We start from the raw sequence: 21,943 nt of genomic DNA on the forward strand, positions 1-21,943 counted from the left end.
CCAAATGAATTTAATGCTTCCCTTTATGGAGAGCATAAAGAATCTAGACTTGGAGCAAAACAGACCTAAATTCCTATTAATCCCAGTTCTCTGCTGTCTTTCTATGTGTCCCTGAGGGTCAGTTTTCTCATTTGTAAGTCATAAATTATACTACTGACCATGAGAGTTCAACATACTGTATGAAAAGCACCTGGTACACTCCCACCACTGAATAAGTGATAGCTGTTAATACTGTGCTTCGAATGCCAAGCTCAGAGTAGTCAGACTAGTATTCAGTTTTACTAACACTGTCATAGCAGTTTTATGTCCCCACCTCCTCATTTATTTCAAACCTCTCCTCTTTATCATTTAAATTTTCTAATCTTGTGTGTCTCATATAAAGTTTTAACATACAGTTGACCCTTGAACAATGCAGGGGTTAGGGGTGCCAACTGTCTGAACAGTCAAATCTGCCTGTAACTTTACAGTTGGCCCTCCATGCATGCGGTTCCACGTCCCCAGATTCAACCAGCCTCATAGAGTCACGTACTGTAGTACGTATTTAATGAAAAAAAATTCATGTGTAAGTGGATACACGCGGTTCAAACCTGTGTCCTTCAAGGATTCACTGTAGTTGATATAATTTGTAAGGTAAAATACTCAGGTAAAATACATCTAATACTGAGATGGGAGTTCTAGAGTGGCCTTGTGAGGAACGTGGTAGACTCTTTTCCCAGTGAAACACATTTAACTGGTGAACATTTTAAAAATAATAGTTTAAAATCTTTAGAAATTGTCCTAAGGGCAGACAGCAAATGGAGGAACATATTCAAAAAAAATCTACTAAATCTCATTAAGAACAGTGAGACTCTGTTGTGTTTGAGCCACAATATACTCCCCTCATTTCTCTCCTCCTCTCCCACCCTGCTGCCCCAGATCAAAATGATAGAAGCTTTACTCTGGGCAAATGTGTCCAAGAACCATGGACACCTGCTTCTGTACCTCCCAATCTAGGGTGACAGGTTCACCCCAAGAGGGGCAGGAGATCAGCATCTCTCGTCTCCTTCATCTCTGTGTTGCAGAACCTCTGTGCTAGGCAAGCACAGCTAAAAGGACTGGGCCTTCCTCTCATCTTCTTGTCATAGGGAAGCTCCACCCCAGATGGACCCTGCTTGCCACATCCTGGCTTGCTCACAGGGAATAAGCTTCACACCAGAAGAGACAAGCCTTGAAGACAAGGGGCTACCATCTCTGTCCAGATCCTCACTCTTAGATCCAGGAAAGTCTTTCAGAGAGAAGCTGTTTGCTACTCCCAACCCCAGCTCTAGTACAGAAGTACAAAGATTCATCCTGTAAGAGAGAGCCAGCCCTTAATATCAGAGAGCTCTGCAGCTTTCCCTATAGGGACTGACTATTTGGGAAAGAGCATTTGAAGTTCATGGCTAAGGGTGTTTTAAAACAATGGAGATCCTGGTGGAGGAATTAAGGGGAAGCTGGTCACTCTGTGATACTAGTAACAACAAACAAAACAGTGCACCAGCTAAAAGTTTAACAAAGGAAAGAGATAGCTAAAAAGAGTCTTCCTGGGGTCACAGCAAAACTTAAAGGCTGGCCAACCTTGACTCTGCAGAGTGACCTGAAATCATTTAGATCAATCTGTGGAGCAATTTATGCACAAGAGTATTATCAAAACAATAGAACTGTTAGCCAGCAGTTAGTGGAAGATTAACAGCTGTGTATCATACCAGTAGGGTCACACCAGCCAGAAACTTAGTGGAGAGATCAGGAAAAGTGACAGGTAAAGAGAACTTGACTAAAACCACAGTCATCCCTGGTGATTGAGGAGACTGTTCTCATGCTCAAGGCTGTACCCTCTGAGGAGCAACATCCAAGGCTGCATACCAAGAGGGAAAGAGACTTTACTGAATTAGCCCAGCCAGGTCACTAAACAAACAACCAAACAAGCAAACAATAACAACAAGCCCCAGGGAGGAGAGGGAATTATTAGCTAGAGTTGCTCCAATATATTACCTAAAATGTCCATTTTCAACAACGACAACAAAATACTAGACGTTCAAAGAAACAGATATGTATGATCCATAAAAACAGGAAGAATAAGCAGACAACACAAACTGCCTTCGAGGGGGTCCAGATGTTAGGCTTAGCAGACAGAAACTAAATAGCTATTATAAATGGTGTTCAAAGAACTAAAAGAAACCATGTGCAAATAACAAAAGGAAGGTATGGTTACTGTGTCTCACAAAATAGAGAATATCAATTAAGAGATAGAAATTATAGAAACAAGTGGAAATTCTGGGGTTGAAAAGTACAATGACTGACATGAAAAATTCAGTAGAGGGGCTCAATAGTAACTTTGAACTGACAGAAGGAAGAATCAGTGAACTTGAAGACAGATTGTTAAAGATTATACAGTCTAAGGAACAAATAGAAAAAAGAATGAAGAAAAATTAATAGTGTTTCAGAAAAATATGAGACACCATTAAGTGAACCAGTGTATGCAATGGGACTACAGAAGGGAAGAAAAAAAAGAGCAGAAAAAATATTCAAGGAAATAACGATGGAAAACTTCTCAACTTTGGTGAAAATTATTAATCACATCCAAACAGCTCAGCAAGCTCCAAGTAGGATAAACGTATAGCGACCCATACTCAGACACATTCTAGTAGAAATGCTGAAAGCCAAAGACAAAAAGAAAATCGTGAAAGGCAAGAGAAAATCACCTCATCAAATACAGTGGAACTTCAACAATATTAACAGCCGACTTCTCATTAACAATGCAGGTCAGATAGCAGTGGGATGACATATTCCAAATGCTGAAAAGAAAAACTGTCAACAACAAATATGTCAAGAAACATGTTCAGCAAAACTGTGTTTCAAAAATGAAGGCAAAATAAAGATATTCTCAGATACACAAAAACTGGAGAATTTTTTTGCTAGCAGACCCATATAAAAAATACTAAAGGAAGTTATTCTGGCTGAAAGCAAGTTGTACCAGACAATAATTTGAATCCACACCTACACACACCACACACACACACACACGACAAAGAGTATCTATAAAGGTAATTATGTAGGTAAATATAAGAGAATATAGAATTGTGTTATTTATTTTCCTTTCTTAATAGATTTAAAAGCAATTGTATAAAACAAGATATATAATTGTAATATTGTGTCTATAATATATAGATGTATAATATATTTGATAGTAGCAACATAATTGAGGTGGGTGGTAACAAAGCTGTATTGGAGTAGGGAGTGACAGGCTTTTTTTCACCCTAAGATGTTTGGGTTGTCTTTATTTGGTATAGGAGCACACAATTTGTCACATTAAAAAATAATGTAGCTCTTCCTCACTAATTCACACTGATACTTTTGTGTATTAAACTGTATTAATTACCTTTTGCAATATTACATTCCTTCCTGACTTTTTGCAGTAACTTTCTCAGAGTTATGTTTTGCTTTTAAATAAGTATGGTAGTTTTACCTCTTATGAGAAAAAGAGTAAGATCCCATCCCGTAGGTTTCAAATATATTGCCACAGTAGTGTACCTAGTATTTTCTTCTTTTAATTTCATGTCTCAATCCTGGTGTTTTTTATTTATGTCTTTGTTTTTATTTACTTTCTTAATTAGGCTTGCTGTAGCAGGATTCTTTTTCCAAATCTGAGAGTCTTTCCTTTTTTTTTGTAAGGAATTTTAATCCATTCACACTTATTGTGCTAATTGATCATTTGGTTTTATTCTCTCAATCTTATTCATGACATAAATAGATGATTTAATTCTGCATGACTTATGCTTTTGTTTTGGATACAAGGATTCTCCTTATGAAGATTATTATGAGGGAATTCCAGTTCTGAATTTTATATGCAGTATTCAATACATATGATTGGGGCAGATGTAAACCTATTTAAGAACATTTCTTTTTTCCTTCCCTTATCTTCATGAAGACAAATTGAGTGGCAGTAATAATGCGAACAAAAGACAAAAAATCGCTCAAGACTTTCTCAACTCCATTGACCAAACAGGAGAACTCTTGGCAATGTTTGAAGATGATGAAATTGATGAAGTTAAACAAGAAAGAATGGAGGTATAGTACATGCTTCCCTTTTTAGGGTAATAGAATAACTGCAGTGCATATACTATTTGGTTCTCTTCTTACGTTCTTTAAATGTGGTCTGAAATGTCCAAATCAGTGGTTTCATGTCTGAAGGCAGCATTGTGCAGTGGAGTAACCCTGGAAAGGATGTCAAACTCTGCCTTCATAGCTGACTTTGGGAAACAACTTCAGTTTTCTGTTTCTTTGTTTCCTCCTTTGAATATGAGTAGGTTTCCCTAAGCTTCCTTCTGGATCTTACTTTTACTGATACTATTTTATTCCATAAAAGCTAGTTTATAATTAAATATTTACTTAGTTTTTGTACCAAACCATCCAGTTATCTTTGTGGACAAAGGTAATCCTTACTGCTTTTGCGTTGGCATATAGTGTGAAGAGCTATTTTTCCAGCTGTAGTTGCAGCCTTTGGTTGGACTCACCAGATAAGGTAGGATCCAGGGCAATTCCATGCTTTATATCACTGTAAAACACAGTTAGTGACATGTGTTTGGATTCCCTGGGTATGTTTTAACAATGAATATGAAAATTGTATGCCTTCTATTTACCCTAGCTTTCTATTCATAAAATGGTTTCCTTAAATACTTGTGGAAAAATAAAAGTAGTGATTGATTTCATCTGAGTGCCTTCTAAAATATAAGGCATTATTCTTATCATTCTTATTCTTATAATACTTTTACATGTAAAAAAACAAATCTCCATTTTTCCCCTTCTCTTTAAATTGGTCAAGAGAGGTAATTCCAGAGCTCCGAAAGATCGTGCTAAGTGCTGACTTTATCATAGTCTCTGTGCATGCTAAAAATATAATTATTTCATGTTAAATTTTGGAGGAAGTCCAATAGACATATATGCTTTATAAAATTTAACCACCTTCTTTAAAGAATTAGTATGCTTAGATCATGAACTGTGATCTAAAGGCAATGTTCTTCTTAGGTATCAATTACCTTAGAAATGTGTGGTTATCTTGGTTTGAGGCAACTGCAAATGATTTTAGTTCGCCTTGGGCCAAAGACATGCTAAGTTGTCCAAAGCAGATGGTAAACATGTACTTCTGATGTCATTATGGCCTAAACAGGATATGATTGTTTTGTGGCATGGTTTCACTTATGATGCATTACACAGAGAGCAAATATTGTTTATGCTTTATTTTTTAAACATTTTTATATTATACAAACGGGCATTAAGAAAAACTTATTAAGGAAGGACTCTACAGAAAACATTAGTAAAATTGAACAAGTAGCTTTTCAGTTTTGACAGGAAGATCTCTGTCAACCACGCCTGTTGCCCGGAAGGGCATTTCACAGTCAAGGAGAAGAGAAGAAATGGAACATGTTGTAACACTGAGCTCATAATAGCAGGCTACTGTAGGCCTGGAAGAGTGATGAGCCAGTAAGGTACAAGTTCAAGTAAATAAAATATTTGGAAGTGCAGGATAGAAAAAGCTTGGGAGCTTATGTGGTTTATATTTCTCTCCCCTGTAGTTATATTGTATATTACATAGTGGTAACCAGGATAATAAAATATCAATAGTTGATAAAAATAGTTACAAGAAAGCCAGCTTCACCTATGCAATAAAAATTAGATTGGCAGTTTCTCTAAGCTTTGTATCATAACTAAAATCTCTAACCAAGATAACAAAGAGTAGTTTTGAGATTCTGTTCATCCAAATAACAGAGTTTAAACTGGATTAAAAAAATGCTGAACTTGTAGACATAACTATAGACAGTAAAAAGTGGAGCCGTTAAGAGCATAGGCCTTGCCTGCTTCTAATTTGACAGGTTATAGTTTCAAGCGTAAACCACAACTGTGGCAGTCCATATGAAACCACTTTGGACTCACAGACTGCAATCCCTTGCTTTTAAAGTGCAGTAGAATAATCAGTCCTGGCATCACTCAGTGATTTAATTTTCCTCTAAGCATCACTTACAGTTGTAGAAACTTTGTTTACTACCTTCTCCCCTAGAATGTATGAAAATGGTATAGACCTACCAACAAAGCTTGTTATTGGTTTTTTTTTTCTTTTTTCTTTTTTTTTATTTAAATGTAATTTAGAAGAGAAAAAAATTTATAGACACAAGCTCGCTTGGGACCCTAGATTTTTCTCAAAATATTGAGCAAGCATATGAAAAACTGAGTTCTTTCCCATTGTTTTCAGCTGATTTCTGTGTGTGCCTGGCTTTGCGTTTTACTCATAATTTACTTCATTAAGTATTATGTGATTTGAAATATAAAAAATGTCTGAATTTTTATATCCATTTCTACTTGCTAGTCCATTATCATATTAAGTTAACTAACGCTTACCCCATTTATTTTTCTCCAGCACCAGATTTTTAACACTTTGTTGTGTGTGTAGTAGAGATCTGTGATCCATGACCTCTGAAGACCCTTCTAAATTATCAAGTAAAGATTAAATAATGTTCAGAATTGCTTTAGCTTATTTGAGGGACTGGGAAAGAGAAGCAGGGAAATGATAAGCATAATACATATAAATACTCACAACTCCCTTCCAACCACCCCTCAGACCCCCTAAACCCACCCCAGAATGACCCACGTGTGTTTGGCTGTTGATCCTGTTTCTCACATTCTAAGTTTTTGAGGTCTAATTAACTAAATGTGACTGTGTCAACCAAAGGCCAAGGAAGGGTCACTACAGCCTGCAGAGAGCTTTGTGTTTTCTTACCAGAGGACCTGTGGTCACTCACAGAAGAGCTTGCCTAAAACCCCGCTGCTCTCCTGTGAAGGAACTTGGAGAAGCTCAAGTTTGTCATTAATCAAGTGAAATATCTGGTCTACTGAACTGCTAGGTTTTGTGAAGAAGATGTAAATAAGGAACGCCTGAAAAATTGGGTGAGCTCTCTACCTTCTGACTCACCCTCAAACTGGTAAAATAAACAGGAGAACAAAGATTAGAGCTCACCAAAGAGCAGCCTTTAAACAGCTTAGGGTGCTGAAAATCCCCAGTGACTGTTTATCTTGTGTTTTCAAGTTAGAGGCCTAATCCTGGAATCTAGAGAAAAAGCAGAATGGAATACATAAAATGTAAGGCAGCCTAAAAATTGTTTAATTGACTGAAAGTTGAGTAAGATCCCAAGTGGTCATCTGAATTTAACCTGAAGTGACTAGTCATAGATTTTTAAGTACAAAGTTTCTCATAAAGGTTGAATGATCACAGAAATCAGGTATACCATTCAGTTATGCTCCAAGTGTAATAAGCTTATGATCCCTGGGGGTTTTGAGTCCTAGTGTTATAGTTTTTGGAGCTAGGTAGACTGGAACCTCGTTGAGAGAGATGTTCTCCATCTTCTCCTGTTTATGAAATGTGACAGTTCAACACTTCCCCTTTTCTATCTGTCATGGTTTCTATAGTTATAAAGTAAAATAAAATGCCTTCAAGACCGAGTTGATATATAATATCTTAGATAAGATTTATCATAAAAAGGCTAATCCCAATAAGATAAATGTTTACAAATACCAAAAACATTGAAAAGATTGAGTTAAAAAACTGAAACCCAGAACAAAGTTTAAAATATACATATATATGGGATTAAGAAATGCAGAATTTATATACTAGAGAGATATAGTTTATATACATATGTACATTCATGATATATAAATATGCATATATATTTACACACATGCATATATACTATGCCTACATGTGTACATGTGTATGTATGTATCTTCCAAAACCCATCCCACCCACAGCAGCTGATAGAATGACATGCCCTGATTGGCTTAGCCTAAGTCATATGCTCCATCTCCAAAGAGGGTACAGTTAACCTCTGTAAAAGCCTGGATCCCTGAAGCTTTAGGAAGAAGGAATAGATGCTGGAAAGGCAGCCACGAAAGTTCTTAAGTGTAAAGTACCTCTATGTTATGTGTAAGAATTGAGACTGGTGCATCACAATCTTGACTCTGCTCATATCTCTGGGAAGTTTTCCCTAAGAGACAGCATGTTACAATGAGTGGAAATCATTTTCTTTGGATTCAGGCAAACCATCCATCCATCCTTTCACTCTTTAATTCATTCAGCATTTATTAGAGCTCCTTTTGTAAATCAGTCACTATTTCTAGGTCCTGAGGTTATGACTATAAAAAAAAAAATATGATTTCTGCCCTCACAATCCTTTAGTAGTAACTGGCAAATCAAAAGGTAACTAAGTACTCTGGTGAGGGGAATACAAGCCCAATAAATGGTTGCCATTTTTATTATTATTACTCTATTTGATCTTGAATTTTGAACCCTCTAGGTGGGTTATTGGTTGTGTGATGGAGCCATGTATATTCTATTTCACTTGCTATTTTATTTGAAATTTTGTTTATCCTGAAGTAAAGCACATTACATCTTCAAGAAATTTTTTATCATTAACTTCAGACAGGTCCATAGAATTAACTTCAGTGTGGTTTGCTGAAGAGGGCACAGAACAGAAAAATGAGAAGTAGGCTCCATTTTAAAACGTGAAATAGTGTAATATGTCAGGATTCGTTTCTGAAAGAGATTCAAGAGAACACATCAGTATGTCTTTTATTCTTTTGAAAGTAACTTCTGTTCAGATAATTTTAAAATACTCTATGAAATCATTCTTCAGGGAATATTAATAGAAATACCACCCAAAACCTTTGGTAATTCTAGCTACACAGAGCAGAATTAATGTAATTTAGTATATGTTTTTCTGGCCTAGAAACTGCAGAACAGGGAGTATTACATGACTTTAGGAGAACCCAAAGTTTGGTGTAATGTGTAGCTCTGAAACTGATTTCCAACTCTATCAAACTACTTTTTATCCACACCTTCTGATTATGTAATGGTAGAGATCTGTATATTCATTGCCATAAAACATCTGGAGAAGACATTTTTCAATTAATGACATGAAAAGTAAGTTACAGATCTTATAAAAATAGAACACTCCCTAACTCTTACCCAGGTACTTATCGTTCTATAGCTTAACACATCAGATTTGACAGATGGTTCTCAAGGGATTCTTTTAGGCTTTTCTTAACCATGTGAACTCTGGGCTCTTAACCATGTGAACTTAGGGTAGAGTCAGACTTCTGCTTTGCTCAGAGTGCCCCACATACCAGGTGTGAAGCTAGAAGTGGTTGGGTGGTGGTGGTAGTAGTTTAATCAATCTCTTGGGTTACGCTTTGCTGTAGAAAAATTTTAGAGCAAGATCAGTCAAATAACTACCATCTTTATGATAAAAAATTTAGCATCACTTCCATTTTTGTCCTCCACCCTCAGACCCGTTTAGAATTTTTTACTATGTAGTGTGGGTGAAATTTAAAAGATTCTTCTCCCTGCCCTTTCCCTAGTCTATTGAGGAGTAAAATACATTGTAACAGCATTGAAGCAGTACTCATAGTAGCCATATTTCCTTTAATCCAAATCAGGGCTTATGATCCGATGTCCACAAGTATCCTTTGTTATGGAGACAGAATATTTTAAATCAGGCCTTGGTAGTAAAACATAGGAACAGTGATTGCCATTCACTTCCACCTTCCCCACCGAGGAGTTTCAGCTTCAGGGAAGTAGAGGATCCTTTCTAGGGTGAAGATGTGCACCAGTACTGCACACTGATCATCCGTGTCTCCCAGCGCTGACGTGCCGGCGTGGGCCTCACTGCGCTGCGCTGTTCAGTCTTGCTAAGTGGATATTCGACTAACACATCTGAATATGCTGTCCAGTTAAGTTTTTAATAGAATCAGTCAGTATTTTCTTTCTCAAATAATTTCAGTTTGTCCTTTTGAAAATGAAACCCTTCTCTTTTAAAAGATACATTTCAAGGGTTTTCTCAGCGATCACTCCACCAGCTTGTTTATAAAACACCTTGGCGGGGAAGAGTTTTAAAATATCATCGAATTTCAGAACGCCACAGGATTTACCACTAATTTACATTTAATGTTTGTAGTTCTCGAGTTGTGGCTGTTGTAATAACCAAAATGTTTTTTCCCTGAATATTTTGTAGATTATGTTTCCCGATTCTTTCTCCTTCACCCACATTCCCCACAGTAGGCGGGCAGATTGTTGTTACATAGTCTGGCCTTTTTTTATCTTATTGGTTTAATCGCAGCAAGTTAGTCCTTCTAAATATGAAAATAAATTTATTCTGTGGAAAGAGTTTTGTCTTTTTAACGCTATCACTTCTTTAGTGGCATTAACAGATCATTAGTTGTTTGGTATAGATAATTTCCCTCTATCCCTTAATTTATTTGTTGCCTTAAGATCAGCTCTTATTGTTCACCACTTTATGGTAAATCATGCAAATCAGGCTGCTTAATGCAATTAGACTTATTCTTAGCTCATTGTAGTCCTCATTTAGAATTCTGGAGTAAGCTGTAAATATTTAGTGATCCGTGTAATCTGTTGCATGTGGATGTCTGTTGGGAACTCTCCTTTTCGTAAGCGTTGGTCCGAAGGACAGATCAGGTGCTGCCAGGCTTCTGCTTTTCATGACTCCATTTTCTACAGTAGAAACTTAAGTCCTTAGCACATTATTCATGCATCTTTCATGATCTGGCCCCAACAGACTTTTTCATCTTCATCTCCCACCATTCCTGCTCGCCCCGCTTTTCCCATATTACCTCCCAAAAGGCACATGTACACACACATACACACACACACACAACCACCACCACCACACACGATTTAAGGAGCCCCCTCGGACTTATAGTTCCCTAAATAGGCATTCAGCTTTTCTTCCCTTCCCCTGAGCTTTCTCTATCTGGCAACATCTCAGTTCTGATATTTTAGTATGTGATAGATTGTAACTAGTAGTTTTTTCTTAGTTTGACTTACTAAATAAGGTCCTTGAAAGCATGGACTTATTTTATTTACTTTCATATCTTCTATACCCAGCACAGTGCCTTGAACATTACAAACTTTCATTAAATATTTGTCCAAATATGGTGAATAAAATAGGTGATATATGCAAATATTATTAATCTCTCCTTTGGATGATCTGAATTTTTTTTCTCTTTTGCTTAAAGAATGCAGTTTCTGGGTGTATAAAGTTAGTCTTTTCTTCTGATTCACGTAGGATTACAAAGAAAGCTATAGATCTTTATGAAATTTTTGTGTCAGGAGCTCTTCAACACATCTTTTACAGGGGCTTTCCAGTTGCTAATAGTTTTCATTGCTTGAATAACTTCCTGTTCAAATTAGAGTAGTGGCTTTTCCACAGTTCTAGCTGTAGTAGTTCTCCTAACCACACTGCTTCAGTATTGACCTGCAGTGTTCCAGATCTGTCTACAGGCTGATACTGAGCATCAGTTCTAATTTCAATTAGCAGACTTTTTTTTCAAATGGATCAATACCATATGTGACTATTGGTTCATTCTCTCTAGTTACCAATTCAGAACATTTGGCAGTAAATGTTATACACTTTTCCTTGTGTATTTGCTATTATAAGATTTTATGATTTAGCATCTTCAAATAATAACATATGCTTATTCACTTCTCTGATCCATTATATATCTCCTCTGGACAATTCTTTTAGTTATTGGTTGATTTCTACTTAGAAAATATCAATAGTTTGAATTTGCATGTGCCTTAGGTTACTGTTGAATTTTTTGTGGCATGGAAATTTTGCATTTCCATTCATTCTACTTCATACAATAGGAAACTTGTTTCACTCAGTCCTTCTAACACTAAGGAACAATTGACCAACAAATCACCAGATTCACAAAAGTTACTTTTGCATTTATCTGCCTCATCTACTATATTGATAAGACTGTGGGCTTGAATTTAATATTCAATTCAAATTAATATTACATTCATCATTCATTTTTACCATCACTACTTTGGCTATTATATTCAGTTACAAAGGGAAGTGTTTTGCCATACTCCCACAGTTAATAGCATAGCCATGTAATGAACTTTTTAAAGTGTGGTATTTAATTTTAAAGTGACCAAGTAATAAGTATTAACAATTTGGGCATTTTATCCTACTCTTTAAAAATATTTACTAAATCTTATTTTAAACGCCCTTTTTTAATTTTTTATTCTTTTGGTTTCCATTCTTTTGAAAATTTTAATATATCTTAGACACTCATCATTGTACAAATCAATCAACAGATTATGTTAATTCTATTAAAATTTTGTAAAAAATCTCAACCAGAATAGGTCTTTATCATTCCTCATGTTGAGTATGGTTAACTGCTGCATCTCTCAGATGAGTCTAATATCATTTGCTTAGATCAGTGGTTCCCAGTCACACGGGGAGTTGTTTTTTTTTTTAATTGGAGTCTAGTTGATTTACAATGTTGTGTTAGTTTCAGGTGTACAGCAAAGTAGATCTGTTATACATGTACATATATCCACTCTTTTGGGATTGACATATACACACTACTGTATATAAAATAACTAATAAGGACCTACTGTATAGCACAGGGAACTCTTCGCAATACTTCGTAATGGCCTATATGGGAGAAGAATTTAAATTTTAAAAGTCCTTTTAAAAGTCCTTGAAGAAAAGACATCTATTTCTTGTAGTAATTCTGCACCTTAAATAGGAGACAGCCATTAATCGTGGGTTTATTGACCTGCTCTCAAATATGGAGAAGCTGTAAGTACAGAAGTGACCACCTTTGGGAAGACACACTGTGGAAAAAATCCAAAATCACTGAGGTAATTGTTTTAATTTTGAAAAAATATCTTATTATATAAAAGCTCTATCAGAGCTTTTAAGTAATTTAAAATTAGACTTTATTTACCAAAATTCAGTATGTACACAAATATCTCAAAATACTTCTGTATTCCTTTGTTATATCTGTAGAAATTATCCAAGTGAGGGAGACACTGAAAGAGGACTAAGAAGAGAGGGAGGGAGATGGAGATGGAGACAGAGAGAGAGAAAGAGAGAGTGAGAGAGAGAGAAGGAAAGAGGAAGAAAGAAAGAATTGAAACCTTTTTCCCTAGATGGTAGCTTTGTGTAAAGTTCTATTATCCATCTGGGTTTAGCAGGGAAGATATCTGAATCTTGGAAGACTTGTTCCTTGTAGCCCTACAATAAGTTCATTAAAATCAATAAAATAAAATAGCCTAATGTAAGACAGTTATCACTCTTAGTTTAAAAAAAAAAAAAAAAAAGTCTTCAAGTGAAATTTTTGGGAATTTCCCCCATCCTCTTAAACAGTTCTTTTTGGGGGGGGGGCTGTGAATGCGGGTTCTTAGTTCTCCCACCAGGGATTGAACCCGTGCCCCCTGCATTGACAGCGCAGAGTCTTAACCACTGGACTGCCAGGGAAGTCCCTTAAGCAGTTCTTATTGATGATCCATCATATGTTTTTTGTTTGTTTGTTTGTTTTTTATTTATTTATTTTTGGCTGCGTTGGGTCTTCGTTGCTGCACGCTGGCTTTCTCTAGTTGTGGCGAGTGGGGGCTACTCTTCATTGCGGTGTGCAGGCTTCTCATTGCGGTGGCTTCTTTTGTTGTGGAGCACGGGCTCTAGGGCACGCAGGCTTCAATAAGTTGTGGCGCGTGGGCTCCAGAGCACAGGCTCAGTAGTTGTGACTCACGGGCTTAGTTGCTCTACAGCATGTGGGATCTTCCTGGACCAGGTCTCAAACCCGTGTCCCCTGCATTGGCAGGCGGATTCTTAACCACTACGCCACCAGGGAAGCCCCATCATATAGTTTTGAAGTAGAAAATGTAGTACATCATTTGTATAATTAAATATTGCTTAAACTTTTCCTGTGACTCATAGAAACTCATCATTTAATTTATTGTAACCAAAGAGTGATGAGGTATCTTGATGGCCTGGATATTATTTCTTTGGGCTATTGGTCATCTCAAACTCATCAACTCTTCTAAAAAATTCTTCTACTAGTACCCCTTGGTATTATTTTAAATCCTTCCATCCACTTGTGTGGGACTTGGGTACTTTCATATATAATGACTGTAGGCCAGCTGGTTATATTCAGGAGTTATTCAAAGAATTGTGGATTCTCTGAGGCAAGAAAATTTATAACTCATTTTAATACACTTTAATAATCTTGAACCTCATCTCTCAATCTACCTCCTTCCTTCCCAGAAACCAAACCAAAGTTGGGCGGGGGGGTTGGAAATCACATTTTATTTAACCTAGAAAATGTTTTTGTTTAAATTGTACCTAGGATTATTTAATGTTCACTTGGGCGTGGAGAAATAGACTATATTAGTGGCAACATAAGTTGATACATAGCTTTCTGGAGAAAAGTGTAGTAATCTCTATCAAACGCATTAATTAAAAAAACCCTATATGCCTTTGATCCAGAAATTGCCTTTCTAGGTACTATACTAAGGATATAATTGAACAGAGACTTTTTTGAAAAATCAAATGTATTCATTGTTTATTTATAGAAAAACTTGTTTAACAATGGAAATATTAAAGTTGTAGAGTTTCTTCTTAGCATAGCTTTTGCTATAGCCCATAGATTTTAACAATATATAATACTTCTATGATTTAAATACTGTTTTGTAAATATCCTCTAGAATTGCCCTTTAGCCTAATTTATGTAGGAGAATATTTGACATATATGGGTATATATTTCCCAGGCTGGATGTTTTGTCTGTTTCAGCCTCTATTGGGTGTTTTAGTTGCTTTGTTGCATAGTAGTCAGATTGTTAGCTATATTCTTTTTAGTGTTAGGAATTCATTAGAACTTACTAGGTATCCTATCCTAATATGTTGCGACTTTTTGTAAATGACTTATGGACAGGCTAGGGAGATGTTTGTGTATCTATTAGATCATTAGTATTAATAGTATTCCGTTGCTTTTCATCTTCTTTCTTAAAAGTAAGCCTTTTATTGCTGTGATGTATTTGCAAATACCTCTTTAATGTCCCACCATTTTTCTTGTATATAGTTCAGTTCTCCTACATTAGGAGGGAGAAGTTCAAGAGTTTTTCTTCATTGTTGATAGACTCTTCATCAGTAGAAACTGGTTCTCTTGGTCCAGTGAATACCAGGCTTGCTATATCTTTGCCTTTCTTTACTGTTAATCTTTCTGAACCAATTAGTTTGGATGTAACTGTCGTTAATAGTATATTAAGATTATTTCCTTTAATTTCTTTCAATTGATGACATTACCCTATTTACCTTTATTTACATAGCACATATGTTGTTTTTTCTTTTTACTATTTTTTAATTTAATTTTTATTTTATATTGGAATATAGTTGATTTAAAACGTGTTAGTTTCAGCAAAGCGATTCAGTTATACATATACATATACATATATCCATTCTTTTTTTTTACTTCTTTTTCTTTTCCCTATAATTTTTTTCACACACACACACTGTATTTTATTTTTACAAGAGATAAATAAACTGACACCAAGCATTGTAAATCGATGACCACAACAAAAGCAACAATGATTGAAATTACCAAACACGAAACACACTCACACTATGTCATAATATTGACATTCAGTCCAGGAATCCTCCACCGTAACAGCTCCTTTACTTTGCAGTGAAAATTGATTTGTATACTTTTTGCCTCTGAGTCCTTGTGGGATTTTTTTTTATTATTCAAACAAAGTCACAAAAATTATAATCATCCTCATCAGTTCACTCAGTCTCATGTAATTAATTTTTTTTTCATCTTGATCTTTGTTAGCACATTTATGAATTCATCAGTTTTCCATTAGAGTTCTGAAAATGCTTATTCATTCAGTGCAGCAGTTTAGTCAGTTACCAGAAACCTGTACTTGTCAGAGTCTTTTCCATGAATTCCTTGAAGATGAAACCCTTTTATAGGAACATTTTTGCAAAAGCATCAGAGTCCAGAACTGTCTGTAAATGACAAGGACTTAAAAATGACCACAGTTAAAGATTTGAGGAAAGTTCATAATAATGCAATTGACAAAGAAATTTAGTTATTTCTGATATACATTTTAAAGTAATAACTAGCATTATGACTTATAACATTATACCAGAACGTATAAGATTTTTAGAAATTTCATGTAATGCCTGAAACATTTATATTAACATATTTCCATACAAATAACCCAAAGAAAGTTCAGTATTAGTTGTTTTTCTGTTTGTTTGTTTGTATTGCATGTTCTTATCAGTCATCAATTTTATACACATCAGTGTATACATGTCAATCCCAATTGCCCAATTCAGCACACCACCATCCCCACCCCACCGCGGTTTCCCCCCTTGGTGTCCATACGTTTGTTCTCTACATCTGTGTCTCATCTTCTGCCCTGCAAACTGGTTCATCTGTACCATTTTTCTAGGTTCCACATACATGCGTTAATATACGATATTTGTTTTTCTCTTTCTGACTTACTTCACTCTGTATGACAGTCTCTAGACCCATCCATGTCTCAACAAATGACTCAATTTCGTTCCTTTTTAGGGCTGAGTAATATTCCATTGTATATATGTACCACAACTTCTTTGTCCGTTCGTCTGTCGATGGGCATTTAGGTTGCTTCCATGCCCTGGCTATTGTAAATAGTGCTGCAATGAACACTGGGGTGCATGTGTCTTTTTGGATTATGGTTTTTCTCTGGGTATATGCCCAGCAGTGGGATTGCTGGATCATATGGTAGTTCTATTTTTAGTTTGTTTTTATCTTACTGTATTCCTCTGCTTTTTTTGCTTCCTTGCCCGTTTCCTTTAATTTTTTTTAAACTGTAGTTTCAGAATTAACTTGTAGTTAAATCTTTCAATGGTTATTTTTAAATTCTGAGGAATCATAAATCTATATGTCTTAGTTTATGAACCTTAAAAATGAATTCGGTTTTTGTTTGGTTTGGTTTGGTTTGGCCATACTGCACTGCATGTGGGTTCTTAGTTCCCTGACCAGGGATTAAACCCATGCCCCCTGCAGTGGGAGTGCGGCGTCTTAGCCACTGGACCGCCAGGGAAGTCCCTATTTTATTTTTTTATGCCAGCTACTGTACTAGATCGTGGGGACATAAAGTAGTGTTCACAATACAGTTGTTTTCTTGACAGAACTTGTAATATACCAGAGAAGTAGACATAGTAGTAATAACAACAGAGTCCTATGTGGTACCTGCCACACAGTGCCAGACACTGTTCTAAATCCTAACACAGACATCAGCTCACGTCACAGTCTACTCAATGAGGTCGATTCTGTTATTATTCCCCTTTTGCAATGAGGACCCTAAAGCACTTGCCGAAGATCACAGTTACAAAGCAAAAGTGCTGGGAAGGAAAATTCATGGGTACCAGCACTATCTGGAAAAGAAAAATAGCAGGAAAGTGTCCTATTTCTTCCAACCTGGAAAAATGTATCTGGAAGACATTGAGTTATATTGTATATGATTACTAGCCTCCCTAGCTTCAAGGCAAAGAAAGTTATTTGTTTTACTTTTGCTTTTCTTTGGCCATTTCAGGTAATGTCTGAACAGAATCACACATTTTAAAAGATAACAGATTTTTTCATATTTGTTTTAAAAATGTGAAACCTCATTATCTTAAATCCACAATTTTCAAAGCCATAGTTGATAAGAGATTACTGTTTCTCCTTTCAAAATTTTTAAAAACACATGCAGGGCCAAGGACACTCAGTTATTTACATACTGATGTGAATCAGATTGCTTACCTCTTAATCATTAGCTGAAAGGGTCTTTCTTTAAAGACATTTAAAGGTCAGCAAAGAGAATAGGTGTAGTTTTGAACTTTAGAGAAATTTAAAGAGTAGAAAACATTAAGCAATGTGCTATATTGTATGTTTGCAGGAAAGAGAAAATTCAAGAGAGATATGCTAGGAAGTTGAGATTTCAGAAATAAAGTGAGAAGACGTCAAACGCCAACTTTGTGTTTTTATAATTTTGCATAATACTGGACATGGACAAAATTCTCAATTAATTATGCCTCTTCTGATCCTTAACATAAACTGGATATAGCCCAGATGCATGTGGGTGTTAAAGAGGTTTTTGTAAGATTACTTGGGAATCTACCTACCATTTAAGACAATATTTCTATGAGAAGATACAGTCCGAATTTAAAACAAACTTTCAGGATATAAGTTGGAGGATTTTGTATTTTACTTTTCAAAGTGAATTTTTACATGTTCCAAATTTTCAGTGCAACAGGATGCTTATCATCTCTAGAAACTGTTTTATCTGGCTTGTTTTCTCTGGAAACAGAAAACTACTGGTATTAGAGACCAGTAAAAAAAATTGGCACCTCCACCTGATATTTTGTAAGGTTATTTAGGATGATCATATTTCCTACTGAGTGAAGGACTTCATGATTGCATTTAGGACTTTATATAATTTATGTCCAAGCTACTGGCAATGTCCTGATGGTGAATTAAAGAGGTATATTAATTCAGTGTGCTATTAAATTTAAAAAGTGTTGGTTACATATAGGAAAGAGGTCAGTTTTTTTCAGGGTGATGATGCAAAGTTGTCATGGGAGTTACACTTCAATAAGAGTTACCACTGTTCTTTCTGTGACTGGTGTACAGACTGTACAAACATCATGGATTCATTTAGAGGCTAGGGATGACAAGCTAAATTTGTTCATTCACTTATAACCCATTTTGATGTTGTTTAGAAAAATATTTAGCTCTGCACATAGACAAATTTATTGTGTAAGGATCTATATCTTCTAAGCAACCCAAAAACGGAAATACAGATGAGCCTCAGGAACTGCAACTCAGACACCAATGAAATCAATGTTTTGTTCACTGTTTCTGATCTCTTGCTTCTCTCTCTCTGCATAGGCTTAATTTTTCTCTTCCTGTCAACTTACTGCTTGTATAATATTCCACCAGCAGGTGCTCCCAACTTAGCTTCCTCACCTAGAGAGAGGCAGACCCAGCTCTCTGGGATAACAATCTCAAATCTCAGCAAATGGCATCTGATTGACCCGGTTTGTGTTGGGTGTCCAGGCTGGGGCCTGGCAGTGTGCGTGGAAGCCAGGGCCATGCTGTAACCTCTCTGCTGTGGAGGTTTGTAGGGCAGCCTTGTAGTGATGGAGGCAGCAACACTTGGCAGCCAGTACATTAGGTGCTTACTGCACCCAGCCTTCCCTCCATTCATCTGCTCATCATTTACAGCGTGCCCACACATATGGTAGAGTTGACCTTGAGACTATGAGTATTTCACTTCAAAAATGATTATCTTAATCTAAATCTAATTTCATTTTAAAAGCTACAGGGGATACTATCCAGTTATCTTAGACTTAAAAGAAAATGGCTAATGAAAGAGTAAATATAAAAATCCCGCTAAAGTTCACAGAATGACAAAGAAAGTAAAATATTCTTCAGTCAAGCCTTTTCTCATAAAAAATATCCTCACTTAAAGCTGTAAAACATTTCAACAAAAACATTTCTTCAAATATGTTATTTTAAATACTATATTACTTAAGCAAATATTTAAATACTATATTAGTTTCTCTGAATACTTGACTTGAATTTAATTCTACCTGTCTGCCAAATATGTTGAAACTCCAAATCCATTTTCATTTGCCAGGTTAAATGTTTATTTTGTTTTCCCACATAATATGTTCTTTAAAGTGTCACAGGCATACCAAATCGGATTTCTTTTTAATAGGGACTTGGTAGGGGATTTTTTTCTTTCTTCAGTTAATGGTAAAGGATATGCTTCTCTTAAGGAATATGCAAAGGTATATTCACGTTTCCTACCTACAGAAGGTATCTACTCTGTTAGCTGTTGGAAAATAGGCATTAACTTTCTTAAAGGAAGTTTAAAACGTGTCCACTGCATTTGCCTACATTTTTGAAGCCTCACTGTTATTTCCTTACAATCAAAATACCAAAGACTTTTCTCGTATTGTAGAGTGTCTAGTTTTATCTAACAAGTGACTCCGTATAGACTAGTACAATGAAAAAGTATTAGGCTACAGTAATTTATTTGATTACAGGGTTTCCTTTTCCTTCTGCTCATCTATGTTTATGTGATCAAATATCCATTTGAAATTTTGTTCTTATTTTCAAAGAACATTTGTATACCTTTGAATATTGTAGTCTCTTAGATACACTTATCTAAAAAGAACTAATAACTTTCAACATATATCTTATTTATTTTAAGAAGATAGATTTACTGTTTAGCCTTCATATGAATTGCATAGTGGTTTGTACTTTTTGCAAAGCTTATTAGTACATCTTAGGTTTCTTATATTGGACCTAACTCACTACAGTAAGAGCATCTTGAGCGGGAAGTATTTGAAGCCATAAGTGGTAGTGATCTCCCTAACCTTTAACTTGCCGGAAAAAGTGTACCTAGAATTCCTTTTCCTTTCTCCATCTATAATGAAAGTACAGATTCTTATGAATGCCACAGCCTCTCTTCAATTATCAGTATTACAAGGCCTCCTGATTTCCTAAATCCAGTGCCCTTCTGTGTGAGAGAAGGGAAGCATAACAAAAGTTGATGCAGTAGTTAAATAGCTGTCTCATTGCTACAGGTGAAGTGGTTCACACACGTTTTCAGTTTTGAAATATGTAGCCGTTTCCCAGAAGTTAGGAACCTGATGGCTTCTCCCAGTGATATTTCTTCTATATAAGAATCACTGCAAATAGACTGAGGCTGTTTTCCTGTGTGGACTTGAATAGTTTGTCTGATCTCTTAAATCTTAGGAACTATGGCTCTGAAGTATCTCTAAAGATTTCAGGACTTCCCTAAGTACAGGATACACATAGAACCACACAACATCAGCTCTATACAAAGAAGAGAGAGCTCAGTCACAGTAAGATGAAGCAACTTAACCTAGAGATTCCCATTTCGTGTTAGAGGCAAAACAAGACCTAAAGTACAGGTCTTCTGATTCCCAGGTCAGCATTCTCTTCAGTGGTCACTTTAGTATTTTTCTGATGGAATAGAATGAATCACAGTATTATATAAGAATATATATCAGAGCTTTAGATTATGATTAAAACTCAGTAGTTACTATTAAGAACTGTTGATTTAGAATATATAGAGATTGAATTGGAATTGTATTAACCCTATAATGTACCCTATCCATTCCTTTTCAAATATATCTTGAATGCCATCTTATTTGCTTTCTGTTTGTATCTTTTATCATCAAAATAAAACTGCATAAAAGGAGAACTTCTTGAGAAGTATACAGTGTCTGCCCTTCTTTTCTTTTTTGGCAATTTTAAGTTTTTCATTAAGAAGCGAAGCAGTATTTTTCAGTCATTATGGCCTGCATCTTCATTAAAATCCATCCTGCATTTATTTATATCCATCTCTCAAGATATCCTTTATTACTTTCAAGTTCTGTTGTTCTCAGGATCACTTCAGCCCTCACCACTCCCAGTCTGCTTCAGTCATCTTTTCTCTCATTGATGAAGTTTGAGATGGGTGGCTTTTCATTGGCTATATCTAGGATGCCAGTAAAGCATTAAAATAGGACAGGTCAAAAGCAGTGTCCGGGCTTCCCTGGTGGCGCGGTGGTTAAGAGTCCGCCTGCCGATGCAGGCGACACGGGTTCGTGCCCCGGCCCGGGAAGATCCCACATGCCGCGTAGCGCCTGAGCCCGTGAGCCATGGCCGCTGAACCTGCGCGTCCAGAGCCTGTGCTCCGCAACGGGAGAGGCCACAACAGTGAGAGGCCTGCATACAGCACACACACACACACAAAAAGGCATTTAAGTACCCGTTGGAGTGAATTGTTTGTCAAGCCCCTTGTCAAGTCACTCACCTTTGCTGAATTGTTTTATGCTATCCCTAATTGTGAATAGGTAAATGGAAGTAAATCTATTTCTTTTTAAACTAGAGCATCTCAGTCTTTCTGGAGTTAGGATAACATTATTGGTTATTTGTTTGACTTAATGTTGTCCTGTCCTTATCCCCTGAACGCACTCCCTGAAGTTAAAAAATATATAAAATAAGTTGCATTTTTAAA

General features: G+C 36.1%; 1 protein-coding gene across 7 annotated transcripts in view; it reads left to right on the forward strand.

Annotated features, from left to right (window-relative positions):
- Positions 1-21,943, forward strand: part of SUPT3H (SPT3 homolog, SAGA and STAGA complex component) — a 452,287-nt gene that overhangs the window by 282,616 nt on the left and 147,728 nt on the right. For all 7 annotated transcript variants that reach the window (XR_016394600.1, XR_016394601.1, XR_016394602.1 and 4 more), the window contains one exon: positions 3,947-4,086. Coding sequence is in view for 4 of the 7 variants with exons in the window: in XM_089918658.1 (XP_089774784.1) it covers positions 3,947-4,086 (140 nt within the window). In the remaining 3 variants the exon portion in view is untranslated. The remainder of the gene's footprint in view (positions 1-3,946; positions 4,087-21,943) is intronic.

The sequence above is a fragment of the Delphinapterus leucas genome, chromosome 10 (assembly GCF_059928025.1).
Source record: "Delphinapterus leucas isolate spDelLeu-1000000601 "Yukka" chromosome 10, BTC_Dleu_Yukka2, whole genome shotgun sequence".
Classification (NCBI taxonomy): Eukaryota; Metazoa; Chordata; class Mammalia; order Artiodactyla; family Monodontidae; genus Delphinapterus; species Delphinapterus leucas.